Consider the following 19,715-nt stretch of genomic DNA (forward strand, 5'->3'; position numbering starts at 1 on the left):
ATGAAGTGCTCTATATGTGGTTGTGGCTTGTTTACAGCCACATATTGTCAAGACCAAATTAAATAATGTAATTTTGTGCATGCATCAAGGAGCATCATAAACATATTCATATATACACTATATTGTAAATTGCACCTTTTTTTTTTAACTTGAACTCAGCTAAACGAGGTAGCAAACGAAAATACTTTATTAACAAAACAAAACAAAAAACATGTCACATGCAGGTGTTCTGGCCACTGTTCATATGAGGGTGAATTTATACAGTGTGACGGTACACAGCTCATATTATGATCAATGCGCTATTCACCGATTGCCTCTCCAGCAGTTCCTGTTTACGTTCCCAGTCAGCAAGAGAACGAACGATAGTGTCCTGAGGATCAGTTGGGAGAGAGGAGAGTTCATCTCGACTGGGGGAGGGCAGGGCGGAAGAGCGGGGCGTCAGAGGCGTCACGGTTTCCTCCAGTATCCGACGCTCCTGTTTTAATATGAACATAGATGAATTTTAAACCATAATTTAGTGGCCAGCTGGGCAAAGGTTAGCTGAAATACTACGTTTAAACTTCAAATTCACACACACATATTACATGTAATTCAGTTGATATTGTTAAGCAGAAAAACCCATCACAGGTGCTGTCAAGCAAAAAACACACCCACACACCTCCTCGTGGTACTTCCTTTCCTCCTCTGCCACCTCCTTCTGTGCTTTCTCCCACTCCTCCTTCAGTTTCTCCTGCTCACGCTGGTACTTCTCCTGTTACCATGGCAACACAACACATGACATGCAGCACAGCAGAGAGGAAGACTAAACTGTCTGCAGTTGGAAAACAAAGGCAATGCGCAGACATATCCGACATCAACAGAGTACTGAGAGACTTTTCAAAAGGCCAACCAAATGCTAAAAATTCTCTGCTTGTGATAATGTTTTAACTTGGTCCAAGAAGACAGAGAGCTGCAATAACAGGCACACGCTACAACATTTCCATGCAGAATACCCTCATTATGCACTTTAACTATGTGAAACTTGATGTACAGACATATGTGAAGGCAAATTTAGCTTCCTATCCACTGCTATGCCTAAAAACAGATTTTATATCTGCTTGTTAGGAACAAAAAGCAAACAAAGGAGACCAAAAGCAGGCAGTGCAGACAAAAGCAGAAAGCGTATCATGCAGAAGCTCTCAAACAGTGGGTTCGTACACAATTTTCAAAACTCCATTTAAATGTTCTTTGGTTTGGAGTATGGTTTATAACTGCCTATATCCAATAAAAGCAGAAAAAACACAAACATATTTTCTCAGATTACCTTTTTAACCTTTTAGACTTGTGTAAGAACCCCAAAAAGAAGGCGCCATTTAAAAACAACACATAGACAACACAGACGCAGGGAGGCTAAAAGGAAGTAATGAGTACACTGATGCACCAGACATTCATCCATTTCAGCGCATCTCATCTCAAACCATCCTGCAACAACTGGAAAGAAGGGAAATCTGCTTTCATCACTGCTTCGTCTTTTTTCAAGATAACACTGTAGATGAGCTTGATAAATAACAGACACTGCAACTCCATTAAATGTTGACAAGTGTGTGGACTTGAGATGCACCTGTTATAAATTGAGGAGAGAGAGGGTGACTTGGGCAGCAGCAACAGCAGCAGCTTTGGACAGAGTCCTTGCCTCTGTCTGTGGCTTGAGATGGAGACAGTGAGGGAATAAAACCAAAACAGAGGTTCTTCCACTGCACAAAATCGCCACCTAATGGTTAAAGTGTGCACAGACGCAGCTTGAGGGGGAAGGGGGTGAGTTTGCCTTTACAGGAGGATGTGTTCAATACAAAACAAATATGGAGGCAAGCTTTGCGAGCAGCAATGAAATGTGGTTAATACATCCGACTGTAAGAGGAGCAAGTCAGTGACTGTGCAGCTGTGTGGTCTGGATTCATGTTTAGTTCCAGTTACAAAAAAAAAAAAAGCTTTCCAGAAAATCATATTAGAAATAATCTTTAATAGCAAAATTCAGTAACAACACCTGCTTTCCACACCGGCTGCAATTTATTATTATTTTTGTTAAATCACCTCATTTGTAGAAATGAGTCTGAGGTCTCACAATTAAATGTCATTAAAACCTCAGGGGCCGAGACTGACCACAACCTGTTATGTCTTTCCACAAAACTGGTTTGTGCTGCTAAAACACAATATATCATTATAGCACACTGTAGGTATGTTGTTCTCTATAAGAAAGCTAACCCCTAACTTTGCAGCCTCATGCACCATGCTTGACTCTTTTAGGTATACTGTGTACCTGCAGCATGCGCTCCTGCTCTTGCTGCCACCTTTCCTGACGCTTTCGCTCCTCATCCGGGTCCCAAGACCAGCGGTCTCCCCGCTTGGCCTGGGGTAACACCGGAACTGACACCTGATAGACCCCAACACACACCCACACACACATATCACCATATACAAATATCCATGCACACATTCACATCCAACCACAACCCATTCACGCACAGATCAACACCAAAGTGCACACACATCCACCACAAAAAAAAGTAGAAGAAGAGAAGGGAGGAGACAGAAATAGTTGGTCTACCACAACAGCACTACTCCAATGCTAGCCAAAGGACTCCTACTAAGGAGAGAAGAGACAGAGAAAGAGAGAGATGAGCTTAAATGAAAATAAAATAAAAGCAGTCTCAGCCATCGACTACAGCATCATCATCTGGCATGCTACATAAACAGCGTTGTGTGTCCTATAATAATTAGCTGAGGCGCCTAAAATATGACAGTATGTGAGCACTGAATAATAAAACTGAAAGATTCACATGCAGTCATATTAATGGTTTTCTTGCTTTGCGTTTCTGTTAAAGTCTAAAACACCTTTTTCACTCTTACCTGTTGTATTTTGTGTATTCCCTCCCTTCCGCATAATTTTACTTTTACAACATTAAGCTAAACTACTGGTGTACCCATGGTACTGCAGGAGGGGATAAGCAGTAAAAAGGGTTTTTGTGAATTTACTCACATTTCCACGGTGATCCTTTTCCGCCTCTTCTACAGAGAAAGGAAACAGCGGTTAAAGCAAATGAGATATTTGGACACAGGGGATCAAACTAAGTCACTCGGATATTGAGGAAAAAGACAACACGCCAAGTGCTGATTTCCTGAGGAGTAAAATGGGGATGAAAGAAAACAAAGACAGAGCTGAGTCCACCAAGAGCAACAATCATAGTCAGTAAATTAATAATTTGTCAAAGGTTCAAAGGTTTTATTTTGTCTTTCTAGTTAGAAAAATGTTGATATAAATTGAAACTTTGCCTCTTACTAGGTCAGGTTTTGTAGGTTTAACCAGTGTGTGGAAAACAGCTGAACATTATCTTTTTTGACCTCGTCTGGCCAGGACTCTGCAGTCTATTTACACCTACAGGCCAGTGGACACTCTTTCAAGGATGAGGATGTACACATCCTGGACAGGGAGGAACGCTGGTTTGAGCGTGGAGTCAAGGAGACCATTTACGTGAAAAGGGAACAACCTCTGAATCGAGGAGGGGGCCTAAGGGTACATCTTTCAGCATCTTACAATGCTGTGATTGCAGCCATTCCCCAACTCTTTGTGAATGGAACTCATGGCCATTGATCGGCGGTCTTTGATCAATGGTCATGAGAATTTGCATAATTATGATGAAGGAACTGACCTCCCAGCCCTTTGTTCCTTCAGTGGGCTGGTTTCAGTCATTATGCAAATATACTGTTTATAAGATTTGGGGAAACCTGCAGTCAGCTGAGACTGAAGACGTCACTTGGATGAGTGACGAAACGTTTCTCCCACAAAACGCTACGTCCAGATGAACAGAATCAACTTTTGGAGATTATTTTTTTGAAATTCACACTTGCATGCAGAAAGACTGCTACGCAAAAGGAGTCCACAACAACTTATAAATAACAGTCAAATGTTCGAATGATCAAAACAACAGATAAACCTTACACAATTAAATAAATTTCTGTTAGTTACAGGCTGTAACTACAGTTCTGTGAGAATATATTTCTCCCCTACCCAACATCTGGCTTTCCCACTGCAGTGGGTACGGATTAATGCTGATCACAACTTTAATAGAGCTCTAATACACACCAGATGTTAGAGCTTTTGGTGGAAAAGCCCCCATAATGTGAAGCACACTGAGGCAAGCATGAAACTAAAAGTTAAGCAGGTCAAAAATGTGTATAATCTTCTTTTAATACATTGTCAAAGGGCACTTCTTCTCATTAAGAGCTTCTGTAAACATGATGAGAACATCTTTTACAACAACAAGACACTGATGAGCCAGTAATACCAAGAATGAGAAACTTCAAAACACATTTAAAACACAGAAAACGTCACTGTTCATTCACAAAAACATTGGAAATGAAGGAATAAACAAGAGATGGGTCTGGGGTCTAGCCCTTGGAGAAACGGCAGGGAAGCCCTGTGCACCAGCACTCAAGGGCGGAAATGTGATCGCCACGAGTGGAGGGAGTTTACCTTGCGGAGCGAAGAACTCCCAGCGTAATTTAGGGCTGCTGGTTGCCAACGAAGACCTGACACTGTTTGCAAGCTCTATAGCGAAATAAAATAAAAATGTGCAGGTGGAAGGAAAAGAGGGAATTAGGGGAGAAAGGGAAAGAAAGGAGGAAAGAATAAGGGATAGATGTCAAAACCAGGAGGTGGAGAGGGTGCAGATTGCAGCATTCCTCCTGTGATACTGTAAGTGGAAACTGGAAAACTGGTATAAAAAAAACTAAAATTAAAATAAATTTTTTTTAAAAAAAAACCCTTAAAGAGCAACACTTTTTCCCCACATAAAAATTAATTCCAGTTTGGTTATACAAATTATGAATAAAAACAAATAAGAAAAAAAAACAATAAAGCAAGGCAGATTTTTTGATTGATGTTTTGTTGGATTGCATGTCCATCTCCCTTATGAAATAAAATGGGATATACTACAGCGATATGATAAGTGAGTCGAGGCTTTGCTAAAACAAGTCTCATCATGATCGCAAACCTTTGAATGCCCCTTTAATCATAGCAGCAAAGCAAAGTGACATATTGGAAGGCAAAAAGAAAAACAGGCACTAACAGGGATTTGCTGATCAAGCATCTAAAACAATAAGTATGGTAAATAAGCCAGATGTCTGGGTGTTAAACATGTACATACCTGCTTTTGTTTCCCATTGCTGGTGATAACCAGATGATCCTGGTGGAGCTGAGCTTGATGACATCTCTGACCTCTGTAAGAGCTCCCGGGAGCAGGGATCATTGGCCTGCAGGTAGATTTAAGATTATAGAATAGAACACCTTTTATTGTCAGTATACACATGTACAATGAGATACAGAGCATCTCCTACACAGTGCAGATATGTAGGAAAAGAAAGGGGGGTGAGGTGCACAGGTCTGCAGCACTATATACATACGAACAGTATTCAAAATTTAAAATGTACAAATATACAAATCGGGAAAAATAAATAAATAAATATTGTTATAAATTTACAAATTAAGGATTGCACCGTGGTGATGGTAGTTGTGTAGTCTGTGTATAGAGGGAAGTCCTTGGATTGGGGGGTGGAACTGTGTTATGAGTGCATGTTATCCACTAGACATCTACTAGACAGATGGCTCATAATTTGAGTTTTGATATCACCTACTGGCTGATATGACTGTATATCAACCCCAGACTGGACAAGATTAGAGAGGTCTTCACTAGATGGTTTGGACATTTCTTGTTCTTGTTTGGCTTCTGAAAAAAGACATACAAGAAGTTTAAAATCTACTAATATAGTTGCACAGTGTTGCATGAACTTCAGTAACACGTGTTTGTTCTAAAAGTAACCACAAGGTGTCAGCATACTACTACCTGCAGGTGGGTTTTGATGAGCTACAGCATTTGGCTTTTCTTCCTCTGAAGCAGCTGCTGTCTGGTTTCCAGTCTTTCCAAAGCTTTCCTGTGGCTTCTGCAGCTCCTGTAGGGGTCACATATGGATTTCTTTCTGAATGCTAAACTAAATTCTGCAGATCAAAGGGCCTATGTTGTGTAAGAAGTACAAACGAAACATGATATTTCAGACTTGAAGAGTTCAATCTCAACTAAATTTGGGCAAAATCATTGCAAGATGCATGATATAATGCATGGCAAGGAACAGAATACAGGGCAAGTATTCAATATACGGCATTATTGAGAGAGGCAAAATACTCTGCACCCAGAAAACTGGGCTTGGAGTAAAATACCCACTAACCATGCTTCTTTAAAAGACAAAAAAATGTAAATAACTATAAAACATCGGAATTCTCACTGATGGGAGTGAGGTGGGCCGGCTGGGTGGTGTTGACTCAGTGACTTTCTCCTCCTGGACCTCCTGAGTGTCCTCAGAAGCTATCTCTGTAACATCTTGTGTCTCCTTTGCCTTTGTTGACACTGGACTTCCTTCCCTAGAAGAGGTGTGGGTACTGTGAGGGAGTGAGGTTTCTGACAAGGGAACATCTACAGCACCATCTACAGTGCTGTTTTTGCTTTGGGAAGGGGATGCCTGAAAATGGGGAGGCGAGTCCCTCCCTTGACTCTCAGGTGTGGTGGGAACATCGTCACTTCCAACGTCACCATTTACTCGCAGCAAACCATCCACCTAGGTAAAAAGAGAAAAAGTTTAATGTTTAATTTTCTGTGTGTAGTGTTTATACCCTTCGCTTTTCAATAAATGGCTTCAACATGCATTAATGTTAAGAAAGCAAGCTGAACGATATGGCTATACCATTCAATTTTATTTATTTTGCTCTAAATCATAACATATGCAATTTCAAGGTAAGATTACAGTATTGAACCACTCATTTCTAGATAAGAAGGTGCTTATTGTCCAATTTATTCTTCATTCATTACATGGATAAATATAGAAATCCTGAACAACACTGACTGCGAATAAAAATGTAAAATAAACCACGCCAAAAAACCCAGTGGCCTCATTTGTGGTCATTATGAACCTCTCTTCTCAGTTAGTAATTAGCTATTCATCCAGCTCACAAGACCACACTGCCCTCTATGAACAAGAGGCACTAATATATGTGCGAAGAGCTCCTAGTGAGCGGTAACTCAAGACACGGTGGTAAAGATGGGTGAATGCAGGCTCAGTCTCCCCCTCTCTGCCTCCACCTTCTCATCCCTCTCCTTGCAGCCTGTGTGGGCTCTCTTTGTCCGTCGGGAGCCCACTTCACATTGAGAGGGTCCTACTTGTCAACTTCTTAAGTCAATAGGGAACAGAGGGCTCCATTGAAGCCCAGGCTTTGCTCAGACTCCTGACAAGGAATTCCAGAAGAGTGCTTTGTTCCATTTGGTCTGATAATAATCTTACCCTCCCTCTTTTCCACACCAAAACATAAGATCTCATCATGAAAATTCCCATTTTGTAATTTTTTTCTAGAAGAAAAGGAAATGGATCCCGTTGAGAGTACTTCGAGCTAAATTGAAACATTACATGCTTCTTCAGGGAGGGGATGTCTTACATTTTCCTACAAACCAGCCAGCTCATCACCATGGCAGTTCTGTGGTATTCTAATGTAAATGCCAAGAGACCCGGAGAGGAATTTACCCACAAGGAGGGAAACCGACACTTGCAAGTAACCACATTTGAAATGGTCAAGGCCTTTATCACCGTTAGACTAACAAGATCTTATCTTCTTTTTTGTATATAGGAATAAAGCTTTAGAATCACTGTGTACACAACCTGAACAAGAAGCACCATACTGTATATCCACAGCAGCCCTGAAGCTTCCTGTGACAATACCTGCAGGCAGTGCAAATGTTGAAAGCAGCTGGATTGTCAGCTGCTTAGTGCATAGTCATAGTCCAATATGTTCATGTACATGTTCGATGAACAGACACTAAGAAAGTGGGAGTCATATGCACTTCCTTCTATACCCAGGCAGCATCCTAGCCTAAACCAAACTGGGTATATCTAATAGTGAGAACAGATCACACATGAATGGGATTATTTCCTGCTGTGTCCCACGTGTGAGAGAGGGTAACATCTGCCAATGTTTTGGACTGAACCTCCTGATATTGTTCATGTGCAAAAACAGCTAAAAACAGGACTCAGTATTTGGAGTAGACAACTATGAACATTTTAATTGTTGTCACCTTAATCCTTAATCTTAAATGTTTCCACGTGTGAATTGTGGTGCAATGAAAAAAATATACTGACATCTGTGTTCTCACATTCAGATATATCTAGGTAAGTCAATATCTGACCTCCTTCGCCTGAGTCAATCATACCTTGTTGTTCCAAGTTTCACCTCCTGCAGGTCGGGCCTGGAAATAAGGCTTGGGCATCAGCAAAGGCACCGGTTTGGGTGACAGGGCTCGGGTTGATGGCGGTTCAGAGGAGCGAGAGCGTATCTGAGACCGCTGGTGTGAGGACGGTTCTTTGGGAAACTCCTCGATTCGCGCCTCAAATGTAGAAGTAAACTTTGGAGTCGGGGCAGACTGCTGGCGCAGATACCTCATGGGCCCATTGAAGTCAGAATCGAAAGGGTCTGGTGTCGTGGGAGAGGCTGACAGGGAGAGGGAGAGCGGGAAAGGTGAGGTGGGGAAGGAGGGGTCAGCGGATATGCTGCGGTCCAACAACTTTGGCAGCTGCAGGCGTTCGAGGACTGTTTCGCTTATGGAGAAACGCTGGGCGTAACGTTGGAGAATGGCAGTCGCCTCCTCAGGAGTTTTGGCTTTCTTGTATGCCTGCCGTAGATCCTCCTCACGACGCTCCCTTAGAAAGAAGAGAAAGCATAGCAGAGGTAAAGCAGTTGATATAACAATTATTTGAACCTACTCTTGCTTTAGCCAAGCTTTGTCTAAAAAGACAGATACAGAAATCAGTTGTAATTGCTACCAAAGGCTGATTGGTTGCTGTCAAACTCAAGAGACCTTTTTTTTTTCTTCACTGCAAAAGATCAGTTTCTTCTAGTCATTTCACAATCACTCACACAATCTGCTCTTCCTTTTAATTTCTGAAGGAGACCTATTTAAAGTGAACTCCAGGAGGAGCTGCATTCACCTCTGTGCCCGCTGACAGCAATGACAGAGGACATATAATTCTCTTCTCTGAGAATGACCCAGTTTTTCTTTACTTCTGATATCATACTGAGCAAAGAGCTATTGGCTTTCCTGTGGTATACTCATTAAAGCAGTTCTCAGTAGGTTGTCGTGGATGTAACTTACTTGTCCTCTACTATCTCCCTATAGGTCTTGATGCTTCTTCTCCTCTGAGAGGTATAAGTGTCTCCTGACATCAGGCGCTCCATCATCTTCCTTTCCTCCTCCTTTTTGATCAGATCCTGGGAAATACTCCTCCTCCGACTTTTCCATCGGGCCAGGTCCTGACACCCATACAGACAGATTCAAAGTATGTCCTGGTTCAGCAGCACTTTGAGCTCCCTGTTATTTTACTGGGGCACAGCTAAAATGACTTTAGAAGACGCTTGTATAACAGGCCACAGGCAGTAAAACCATAGCAGTTAAAAAGGAATAATGAAAGTAATGCAAAGATGTAACAAACTGCATACAAATAAATGTCAGTCCCATAAAACAAAGACCGAAAGATACAGAGTGAGCGACCTAATGTCTGAGAAACTCACATCCTGCCAGTGGTCCTCCTCTTCCTTCATTTTGTTGTACTGGTTATGCATCCGCTCATGACGCACCTGACTGTGCGGCTGTAACGTGGCTTCTTCCTCACCACGCATGTCGATCATACTCACACTCCTGCAGGCAAGGGGAAAAAACAAGCAGTAATTATTTAAATCAAACTGGGCTTATTAGTTATACTACTAGTGATTCTATAGTACATGATGTACTACTACTGTAATGGTGTTTTCATTTTGTCACTGGAACACAATATAAAAAAAAAAACTGCTTTAACATATTCTATACTTTCAATGCAACTTTGAAGAAGTAACATGTTTAATGTTGAATAAAAGCTACTTTTGACTGCTCACTTAATCATAAGATGTCACCATAGCAAGTAGGTCTACATGTTTGATCTGGCAGATTTCTTTTTACACCAGATGCCCTTCCTGAAGCAACCCAAAAGGGATTTCTCCCTCTTCCTGTAAAACTGGGATTTTTCTTTGCTTATAAGGAGAGTGTGTAATCCACTATACTACTGGAGCCACTGAAATGGTTAATGTCAAATACACACAGAAAATTAGCTTTACCATGTATACCATGGAACAGTCCAAACAGAATGTATCAAACAAACCACATCGTTCAAAAACTACGTCAATTTATCATAATGAGGAAAAGGTAAATAAACTGGTCCCAGTGTCTCAGAGAGATACCAAAAATAAAATCATTGTTCCATGGAAACATGTTTTTAAAGGAAACTTCATGCTTGCTTAGTAAGCAGAACTAAGATTTTATCCAGCCCATTGTTCCCTCGGAAGATCAAACAAAGATTTCTGCGTCTTTGCTCTTTGGATGGATTCGATATGTTTCAAAACACATTTAAATACATTTAATATCAGTTTCAATCTGAGTTCATCAGATGCAACAATCAGTATGATCTTCATACAATCATTGACTCATTAAAGGCAGTTTACATTTCTCTTTACATTTGTTCTGCAATGGCGAAACAGTTTTACATTACAGATGAGACAGAAAGTACAGCTTTATTGTTAGAGGCATGCAGCAACAATGCATGTTGATCACAGAATTAGAAAGCCTAAGAGCAATGACAACTGTCTTAACTATGTGAATATAGCACCTGTCTATTTTTAGTACTTTTATGTGCTGGCAACAGGTAATTTTCAAAGGTATCGCTTGGCTTACAGTCATAAGTTACAAAAGAGTGGCACTTAGATGGTACTCACTCACAAATGCTTTTTGGTTCTCACTGAGCAGTGTGTGCATTAAAGAACATTGCAGCAGTACAGTATTTTCACACCAAGGGGCAACTGCACTTAAGCAATCCCCTGTCATCATGCTGCACTTTTAGCTGTTGTGTATGGGATTAAAGGGACTGGTTGTTGGCAGGCTGGTAGAAATGGCTGCTTTACATGACACATGCAGCTGGCTCGCAGAAGCACTGAGGATGAGTTTAGCAAGTCCTCTCCACATCCTTGGCAGCAGGCACGTTGAATAAATTTGAGAGGAATGGATTGTTGCCAGGCAAAGGCAAAAAAGCACTAGGTTTATTGAAGCCATATTTTCCATGATAAGCCTAAGAGCCAGGGACACTGTTTGACACTGTTGAAGCACACAGCCAAAAATGTCCACCACAAATCATTTAATTGCAAGCAGGAAAATCTGCTTATTTGTGAGACATTTATGTTTTCCATGCAGAAAAAAGTCGTCACATAAGATCGCCTTGTAACAAATGCTGTCATACATCAGCACCGACTGGCTGCACTGATTCCCACTAATACCTCTACGAAAACAGAAATCAGATAAATTACTGTCATTGCAGAAAGCATTTTGGTTCCATTCCACATTTCTGTAGACTATGTGGTGTTTAACATGTCATGTCAAAATTGCCCCAAAAGATGAATTAAAGGAATGATTTATGACATTAGGGTATCAATTCCAGTAAAGTTTGAGGTTCTATGGGCCACTTCACATGATCCATACCCTGGTAAGAGCATATTATGGTTAAATGACAGCATAATGCAGCATTTTTTTTCAACACAAGATTGTCAATATGAAATTAATAAAGGAAAAAATAGAACTTTTATAAATATAAATTGCTGTCAGTGGCGACATTTTTCTAAATTCCTTCAATTTCTGGCAGATTTCCCCACTTCCCTGACCTATTTCCAACAATGAACAAATGATTTAATGACTTATTGAGCCAGCTCTATTTTGTACTGCAGAGCAATGCCAGGCAGCTGAGCCTGTGAGGGGTAAAAAGACAACTTACTGCGGATCATCTGACACACAATCTGTGTGGCTGAATCTACAGAAGTCAGAAAGCATGGAGGGAAAACACAATCACAAATGAACACAACACTCTGAAGAGAGAAACATCTCATCCACGCGTGCAAATATTAAAAAGCCATGTTTGCAGCTGATAATGAGTTAGTTTGTGACTACGCACCAGCTTAATTTAATTACTAATGCTTGAAACAAATATGTGTGGTGATCTTTGGTTGTGTTAGCTCCTAGGTTAAATGACAAACCTCAAGCCAGACACAAGGGGGCAGTCTTATCCAGAACACAAATTTACTGCAGCACTAAAAGCACTGCTGGCATAAAATAAAAATAATTTTAAAAAACACATTATATGGCCATGATCTTAGAATGCAGTTGACACTAAACTATTGAAAAAAGAAAGAAAGAAAAAAGGAAATGCATGTTTTATTAGACAGCACAAGGGTAACATCAAGGATGCAGCTGTCTTTGTGTCTGTGACCACCACTTGTAGGTTTGGCCTTAACCACAAAGGTCTTCGTACAAAGCTGTCTCTGTGATGTTGGAGGGGTGTGAGAGACAGTGTGGCCTGTGGTTTGAATCTCACAAGATGGGAAAAAAAAGACTAAATCAAGACCAGGCAGATTGTTTGCTAAAAATGGTATTTGTCATATGGTATGTCCTAGTAAAACATCTATTTGCCATATGTTTTGGGGTAGATAGATGTGTGGCTGGGAATATGCTTTAAAGTCAGCTTTACTATAGAATTTCATTGGCACACTTTGAACTATCACTGTGTGATTGCCAATCTAGATTTGGATTCAAAGATATAGACTGAAGAATTACTCATCGATTTTGGTTCAAACTGGATCAAATTTACTTCAGAATGCAAGTTGTTTCCTAATTTGAAATCCCTGAACAGCTCAAAAGCTGCCAACTAAAGTCATGCACAGTTAATCAAAAAGCACATTCTCAAATGTTTCTACTTTCACAAATTAATCAGTCACAAAAAAGCAAGGATAAGAGAAAAAGTCAACTTTTCAGACTTTCCATGCAGCCCTTTTCAACAACAGATTTTAGCTGGCACTATCAATTTGCCTTCATGTAAAACAGGTAAAAAAGGTCATGCAGTCTTCAGATAGTGACATTCATCATCCACAGAGAAGCACTGCAGTCTCACGTCAAGATCACATGCTGATATAGAAAATTCAAAGGGATCATGGAAATAGAAGATCCCTTCACTTTGAAGTGAATTAAGCCGTTTTAGCTTAATGCAGCAAAGTTTCATTAAATAACAGTGTAGCTGTTGGAGTGAGCTCACTTTGCTGGAAGACTGCTGTCCACCCAAGACGTGCCTTCATCCATTTCAGTCTGTGGCTTTCCCTTCTGCCGGCACGTATCAGTCGTTTCTGTTGATGCGGTTGCCATGGCAGTGGGCACAGGAAGGAAGCTAGACGGACTCAGGGTGACGATACATTTGGGTGAGGTCGGTATTTGACAAGCCTGTTTATCATCTCCTTTTGCATCTGCAGCTACCAGAGAACCAGGAACTCCTTTCCTTATTGCGACATCCTCCTGGTGTGTCACAGGTGAATGCTTCCCAGCTGTGTTGATGGGGCTCGTTTGAAACACGGAGGCGGCCGTGGCATTTGCTGCTAGGGTCGACGAATGGTGGAAGAATTCCTCTGAGCACGAGCGAGCTGGAGTACTGCAGAAAGCAAAGCAAACTAAACCGTTTTGCTGCCTGGTTATTATCCTACATCATAAGACAGCATTCCTCTGGAGAAGCCTAGTTTTTTTTAAAGACATAAATCTATGAAAATAGCGCATGGTCACAAATTCCTTCAGAGCAGACAAAGTCAAAGCAAAATTCACAAAACAGTCTGCTGTTTGTCATCCTGTGATGAACAGCTACTTTCTGGGAGGCTTATTATTGGACTGTAAATTCCCAGAATACATGGTAGGGAGGGAGAGACTGGCCAGCTGCCGGCAGTGAAAAGGCCAGGCTTCAGTCCCAGCCTGCTCAGGGTCAGGGAAGGAAGAAGGCCTCATTTCCTTACATCCTGAGGGTGGGTCGAATGTTCATGTTCTCTGTGAATGTTTGTTTGTGTGTGGACACATACAGTACATTCTTGTGTGCATCCATATTATATATACATATATGTGTATATTTCTGTGTGTCCATGTTTCAGTTGTGCATGCAGCTTTGCTCCTAGCATATGATTGCAGATTTGATAGAAATATATTGTGATATAACTGGAAAGCAACCACTTGGTTCTTTTGTTCTCCCTTTCACTTGATCAAAATTTATGTTTGATTGAAAAAAATCTAGAGAACAACAGATTTCTGATACTTTAGATGTCAAACAGATTTGGTCATTACTGCAACTACAAAAACAGCTAAAAAAACATGGCACTGGGTATCTGCTCTACTCAACTAATTGAGTGAAACAGCAAAAGCTCTTAAAAAGGATGTGTCAACATTGCAAAAACCAATTAGCTGAAATTGAAAAAAAATTCTAGCCTTGGCTTTATTCAGGAAATATGCAAGATGGGGAAATCCATATAAAATATCCTACAAATCCCCTTTGTCTCGGACAACCATCCGATTTCTATTGAGGATTCACTCCCTTAACATTCTCAATATTCAATCAATGTCACAACATCTGTGCCAGAAGACAATGCTGGAAACTGGAGGCATGACTCTCCAACAGCACTGTGAACGAAACGTCGGTTTGACTAGGAAATAACACCGGATAAGGCCGGACTGCGAAATTACATAAGAGACCTAAACTGACATTTTTCAAGGAGCACTGCAATCACATTGGATTTGTGTGAGCTGTAAAATATACAATGGCATTGTTCTTTGACAGCTCATAATCCTCACCTTGTTTCCTGACACCAAATGTATAATTTGAGACTTTGGGCTGTCCTGCTGCGTACAGACTTTCTGAAATATATAAGCAAAAGGCTGCAAGTGCATTACAGTCTGAAACTGGTTTAAATAAGATGTGACCCTCTTGCTAACTTACTGTTACCCAAGACTGGATAAAAGGAGCAGTGGAAAAGATGATCTGATAAAAGCAATGCCAAAAAGAAAAATTAAACATCAGCTGGAAAAGTTTTCTACCATGGAAACTGTCTTGAAGAAAACAGTTCTTAGAGATGTTTGTTGAGTATCGTGACTATCACAAACATTGGTTTTGGACAGGTACGCTACAGCTGAAATAAGCAAGATCAATTTTTCAGTGTTTTCTGTGGCATTCAAGAGGATTAGAGTCAAATATATCAAAACTTGCACATGAAACACGGCAAAATACCACTTGATGTAGAATAAGTTAACCTTTTAAAAAACAAAAGTTCAGCTGAAATATTACTGCTGACTCTACTCATGACCAACAATAATAAAGATCTCTACACACTGAGCACTAAACTCTTCTATCATGGACTTGCAAAGTTTCTTCCTGCAAAAACCAATTGTTGGCATTCACCAGGAGGTTTTAGGCAGAGCCAAAAGAAAAATCATCAGTATTGAAAAAACAATTTCAATTTTGCTCATTTGGTGATTGATTTTCCAAACATAGCAGGAATAACTGTCAATCAAATGGTCAGATTTTTACAGAAAACGTATACATTTCTATCAAATCTGTCAGAAAATCCATACCATCCATAACGTTATTGCACTACTACCCAAAATGCCTATTCTAACCCCAAACAACTCCAAATACTGTTTATATATTATTATCAAACTGGAGTGTAGAATAACAACATGCTATTAGTTTTTCATTTACCTTGGAGCTGTTAGCTTAAAGCAGATATGGATAGTGGTGTGGTAATTTTACTTTATTTACTTTTCTGACCTCCCCCCCACCTTAGCTGTGACACTGCACAGAGCTCTCTGCAGCCACCTAAAAACTTTACACATATAAAATAAATTTTTGCTTAAAAATCAGAGAAACAATGTGTAAAAGCACAAAAATAAACTTGACGGGTTAAATTAAAAAAACAAAAACATAAAAAATAGTAATTACAAAAAGGAATGGGGATGTTGATATCTGGTATTGAGAAAATATGAGTGAAGGTTAAAACCTTTGCTCAGAGGTGACCATCAGATGAATTACAGTCTCTCTTGGGGGCTCTGCTTGGGGCTGGGGGAGACTACTGGGCAGAGGCTCACTTCTCCTTCTTTTGCCTGCTGTATGGATCTCAATGCAAGGCGGAGATGCAGACTGCCTCCCTTCGTGCTTGTCCTTTTTAATGTGGTTCTCCTTTTGAATCTGTGTACAGGGTTTAAGGGGCAGGGTGGGGGATGGACTAGGGGATTCTCCAGGAGGGATTTCTAAGCTACAGACCTCATTTAGACTGAGGCATCACCCATTCATGCAACACACACACAGGACAGGAATACGTAATCACATTGGGAGTAAAATTAGTCACATGAGGATAATCACAACATGATGGTCATAAGACATGAAGCACAAACAGATGTAGGGAGGGTTGGGGAAAGAACGAGTGAAGGACACACCATGACATAAAATAATAAGAGGTGAAGTAAAGAGATGGAGAAGGAGGGAAAGAGGAAAAGAATAAATGCAAAATCAATATGTGAGCTTTGATGGATGAAAAAAATAGGGAAATAACCAATTGGGTAGCAAAACTTTTGCGAGATCCCGAGTTTGTTTTGCGAGATCTCGCAAAAGTCCGTCTTAATTTTTTTTTCCTCCCATGTCCCCTGCGGGGCTCCGTACTAAACACCAAACTCAATCTAGTCAATAGCAAACAAGCAACATCGGAAGCTACAAGAGACAATCAAAGCACATCAAGGAATCTGCTGAGCAAGCAGAAATCTGAAACTTGTGATGAAATTTGCATGGTGTCATGCCAGACTATTTCAAAAAGACCTTTTGTTTTAAATCTGCTTCAGACATTTGCTTCAGTCAGAATTAGAGCCAATGAAAACCCACATCTGGCCTCTATTAGCCACTCACATCTGTACAATACTAGAAAAATAATCAAAAGCTGAGAGGTTTTATTACAGACATATGCAATTTGACATAACACCTAATCTTGCCAATTACTGTAAAAAAAACTCAAACAAACAAACCCCCCCTAAACATCACTCACACACAAAACATTTTAAAACATTGAAAAATCTCCAACAGCTGATTTGTTTTATCAGTTCTGTATTAAAGTAATTACTTTAAATTATTTCATGGTCTACATCCATATCTACTAATCTCAGCCATCATCTTCAGGCTTATTAACAGGATTTCTGGGCAGTCAAACTTCTTCCATCAGCACCATGAACTGTGCGCTTTCAGCCAGAACTTTTTAAACAAGCTTTAAAAGGGTTTATCTGCACCAATCAGTGTCAAGCCACAGTGGTGTAACATGTACCCCTGATAATCTGTTCATTAAGCTATTAAACTTCTTTGTTTCTTATTTTGGATTGTGCCCAACTTAACAACAATTGTATATATCGACACACAAACAACAGACACCTTTTAGTATTCCATACATATAATATTATATGATATTTTCAGTTAGGCTAAACTAAATGCCTTTTTGATAGCCAAGTCACAAGAGCACTCTCTAGTGTTACACCTACCTAAGAGGTCTGTCACCCCCTACAGGTGAAGTGGCGGTACTCCAGCTCTTGCGTCCTCCCTCCTCTTTGTCGTTGCTCTTTTTGCGTAGTGGCGTTGGCAGATATCCACTCTGGTTGCTCTTGTTGGGCAGGTACTGGTTAAAGGGTACGGCGGTTCGTGGCTCGCTGACAGACGTCCGTCGTGCCAACATGTCATCCTTACGAACGTCTGGCATCTTCCGGTGAGGAGCACCGTCAGACTCCGAGTCGCTGCCACGGCCTAATGAGACGAACAGAAGTGTTCACTGGCACCAGAGGACACATTTTTCATCAAAATTGTATTTTTTAACCCATATGGAAGAAACAGACTATACTACATGTTATATATGCACTGTGTGTCTTTAGAGACTACACAGCGATGTCTCTCAAAAAGTATTTTGCATGAGAAAAACATAACCACTTTTTTTGCATTGGTCATGGTATGATGCTGTACATCTTGATATGATATGACAGAAACACTGATTAAAAGTTCTGAAATTAAGCAAAATGGCAGGAACAATGCTACCTGCTAATACTGATTTCCTTTACCTCAATGCTAAGAAAAAATAAGCTAAAAACAACAAAACTCAAAGTGTGATAGAAGTAATCAGAAACTCAGATATACTCTACAAAGCACCCAGTTCTCAGCCCATTTACACTTGTGACAAATCATGTAAACACAAGTATGTGTTATATTAAAGCCCCTTTTCAATCGCAATGTGTTCAAAAAACGATAAAAAACGACTTCATTTTAAGTATCCTACACAGCAAGAAAACTGTATCTTGCTGAGTCATTGCAAGAGAGAGACAGAGGGAGAACAAGAGGGAGACATAAGAGATTAAACCCAAAAATAAGATCAGAGGAAAAACTGTTGATTGAGGAGTCTCGTGGCAGAAAGCCCAGATTTATTTCTTTAAACCTTCATATACGCATAACAAAATTACAGTGGTCTAATAGTGTTATTAGACCACTGTGCATTCTTGCCACAGAGCATAAATCAGATGCAAGCCCGTTTTTATGAAACAAAGCAGGTGACATAAATCATCACTAAATTTGCATTGTGCAGCTTGTGCTGACTAAATATTAGCACGCAGTTAGACACGGAGTAAATTCTTCCTGTGTGAATCAGATTTTAAACATAATGTTAGCTTTGTAATATCAGTGGTAACACCTGGCTTTGCAGAAGTTTATTGCTTAAGGACTTTCCCTACTTGGGGTCCTAAATTCCTCTGTGCAATGGCCCACTGTGATCCTCTAAAAACATATAGAAGAAAGAAATGAAACTCAGTCTCATTCAGCAGGTCACATGTTTATAGTTCCAGTGATTTACTGAAGATATACCAGTCACATCCACGATTACTTGGCAATGTTTTGCAAACCAAAGCCTAGATATGTTAAAACCCGCAGCAAACAGATAACTGCAGCCTTGCTTTATTCAAGGTCGCTAAAAATTCCTCTCAAAGATGTTCAGCACATGTGCTACTGTCCCCTCCCTTTGAGTGCATGTGTACTCAGACTATGACCTATAAATTTATGACTCAATGTATATATATTCAGAGTACAAACCAAGAATTTTAACCAGATCTAAGTCATAAAATCTTCCCTTAGTTTTGTGGACATACACGTGGAAGCAGCTGTCACATTTGAACTTGTGAAAAGCTTCTTTTTCTATCAAAAGGCTTTTTATGTGGTTTCAAAGATTGACAGATCAAGGTCCAAAAAAAGACTTCGAGAAATCTGCACTTCTAACAACGAAGGGTTCAATTATGGCTCTTAACCCATGCAATGGAAACATGAGGGACTCTGCCATCCAAGTCGATCCATCTTTAAGGAACAACATATGTTTTTTACAGGATGATGTGCTCCCTCTGCACACATGGTAATAGTGAAGCTTGAGAGAAAATGTATCATGGGTCAGGTCCATAGTGTACCAAGATTTTAGAAAAATACAGTGACATCAATAGTCATCATCATCATCTAGTTATACTGCATTACGAAAGAAAAAGTTACAAAGTGTAGTTCAATAATGATCGCAGTAACTGAAAAGTTGTAACGAATGTCCAAAACACCAAGTATGAAAAGACAAAATGTAAGAACAATGTGAGAAATAATTAATTCAACAATGTGTTGCTAACTACAAATACGTAGCATTTATTATAACTGTACAATGCAAAAAGAAA

At 40.1% G+C, this 19,715-nt stretch overlaps 1 protein-coding gene across 8 annotated transcripts in view; it reads right to left on the reverse strand.

Annotated features, from left to right (window-relative positions):
• The window catches only part of LOC308408987 (LIM and calponin homology domains-containing protein 1-like), an 83,953-nt gene that overhangs the window by 7,897 nt on the left and 56,341 nt on the right, over positions 1-19,715 (reverse strand). For 2 of the 8 annotated variants that reach the window (XM_080901482.1, XM_080901488.1), the window contains 15 exons: positions 17,517-17,775; positions 15,998-16,270; positions 14,796-14,858; positions 13,231-13,617; positions 9,641-9,767; positions 9,225-9,382; positions 8,286-8,772; positions 6,316-6,645; positions 5,877-5,985; positions 5,671-5,762; positions 5,184-5,289; positions 4,511-4,585; positions 3,017-3,045; positions 659-751; positions 308-475 (listed from right to left, as the gene is read on the reverse strand). In XM_080901482.1, the coding sequence (XP_080757608.1) occupies positions 308-475; positions 659-751; positions 3,017-3,045; positions 4,511-4,585; positions 5,184-5,289; positions 5,671-5,762; positions 5,877-5,985; positions 6,316-6,645; positions 8,286-8,772; positions 9,225-9,382; positions 9,641-9,767; positions 13,231-13,617; positions 14,796-14,858; positions 15,998-16,270; positions 17,517-17,775 (2,756 nt within the window). The remainder of the gene's footprint in view (positions 1-307; positions 476-658; positions 752-3,016; positions 3,046-4,510; positions 4,586-5,183; positions 5,290-5,670; positions 5,763-5,876; positions 5,986-6,315; positions 6,646-8,285; positions 8,773-9,224; positions 9,383-9,640; positions 9,768-13,230; positions 13,618-14,795; positions 14,859-15,997; positions 16,271-17,516; positions 17,776-19,715) is intronic. The other 6 variants (XM_080901484.1, XM_080901483.1, XM_080901485.1 and 3 more) reach the window with 6 other exon arrangements.

Source organism: Rhamphochromis sp. 'chilingali', assembly GCF_963969265.1.
Source record: "Rhamphochromis sp. 'chilingali' genome assembly, chromosome: 13".
NCBI lineage: Eukaryota > Metazoa > Chordata > Actinopteri > Cichliformes > Cichlidae > Rhamphochromis > Rhamphochromis sp. 'chilingali'.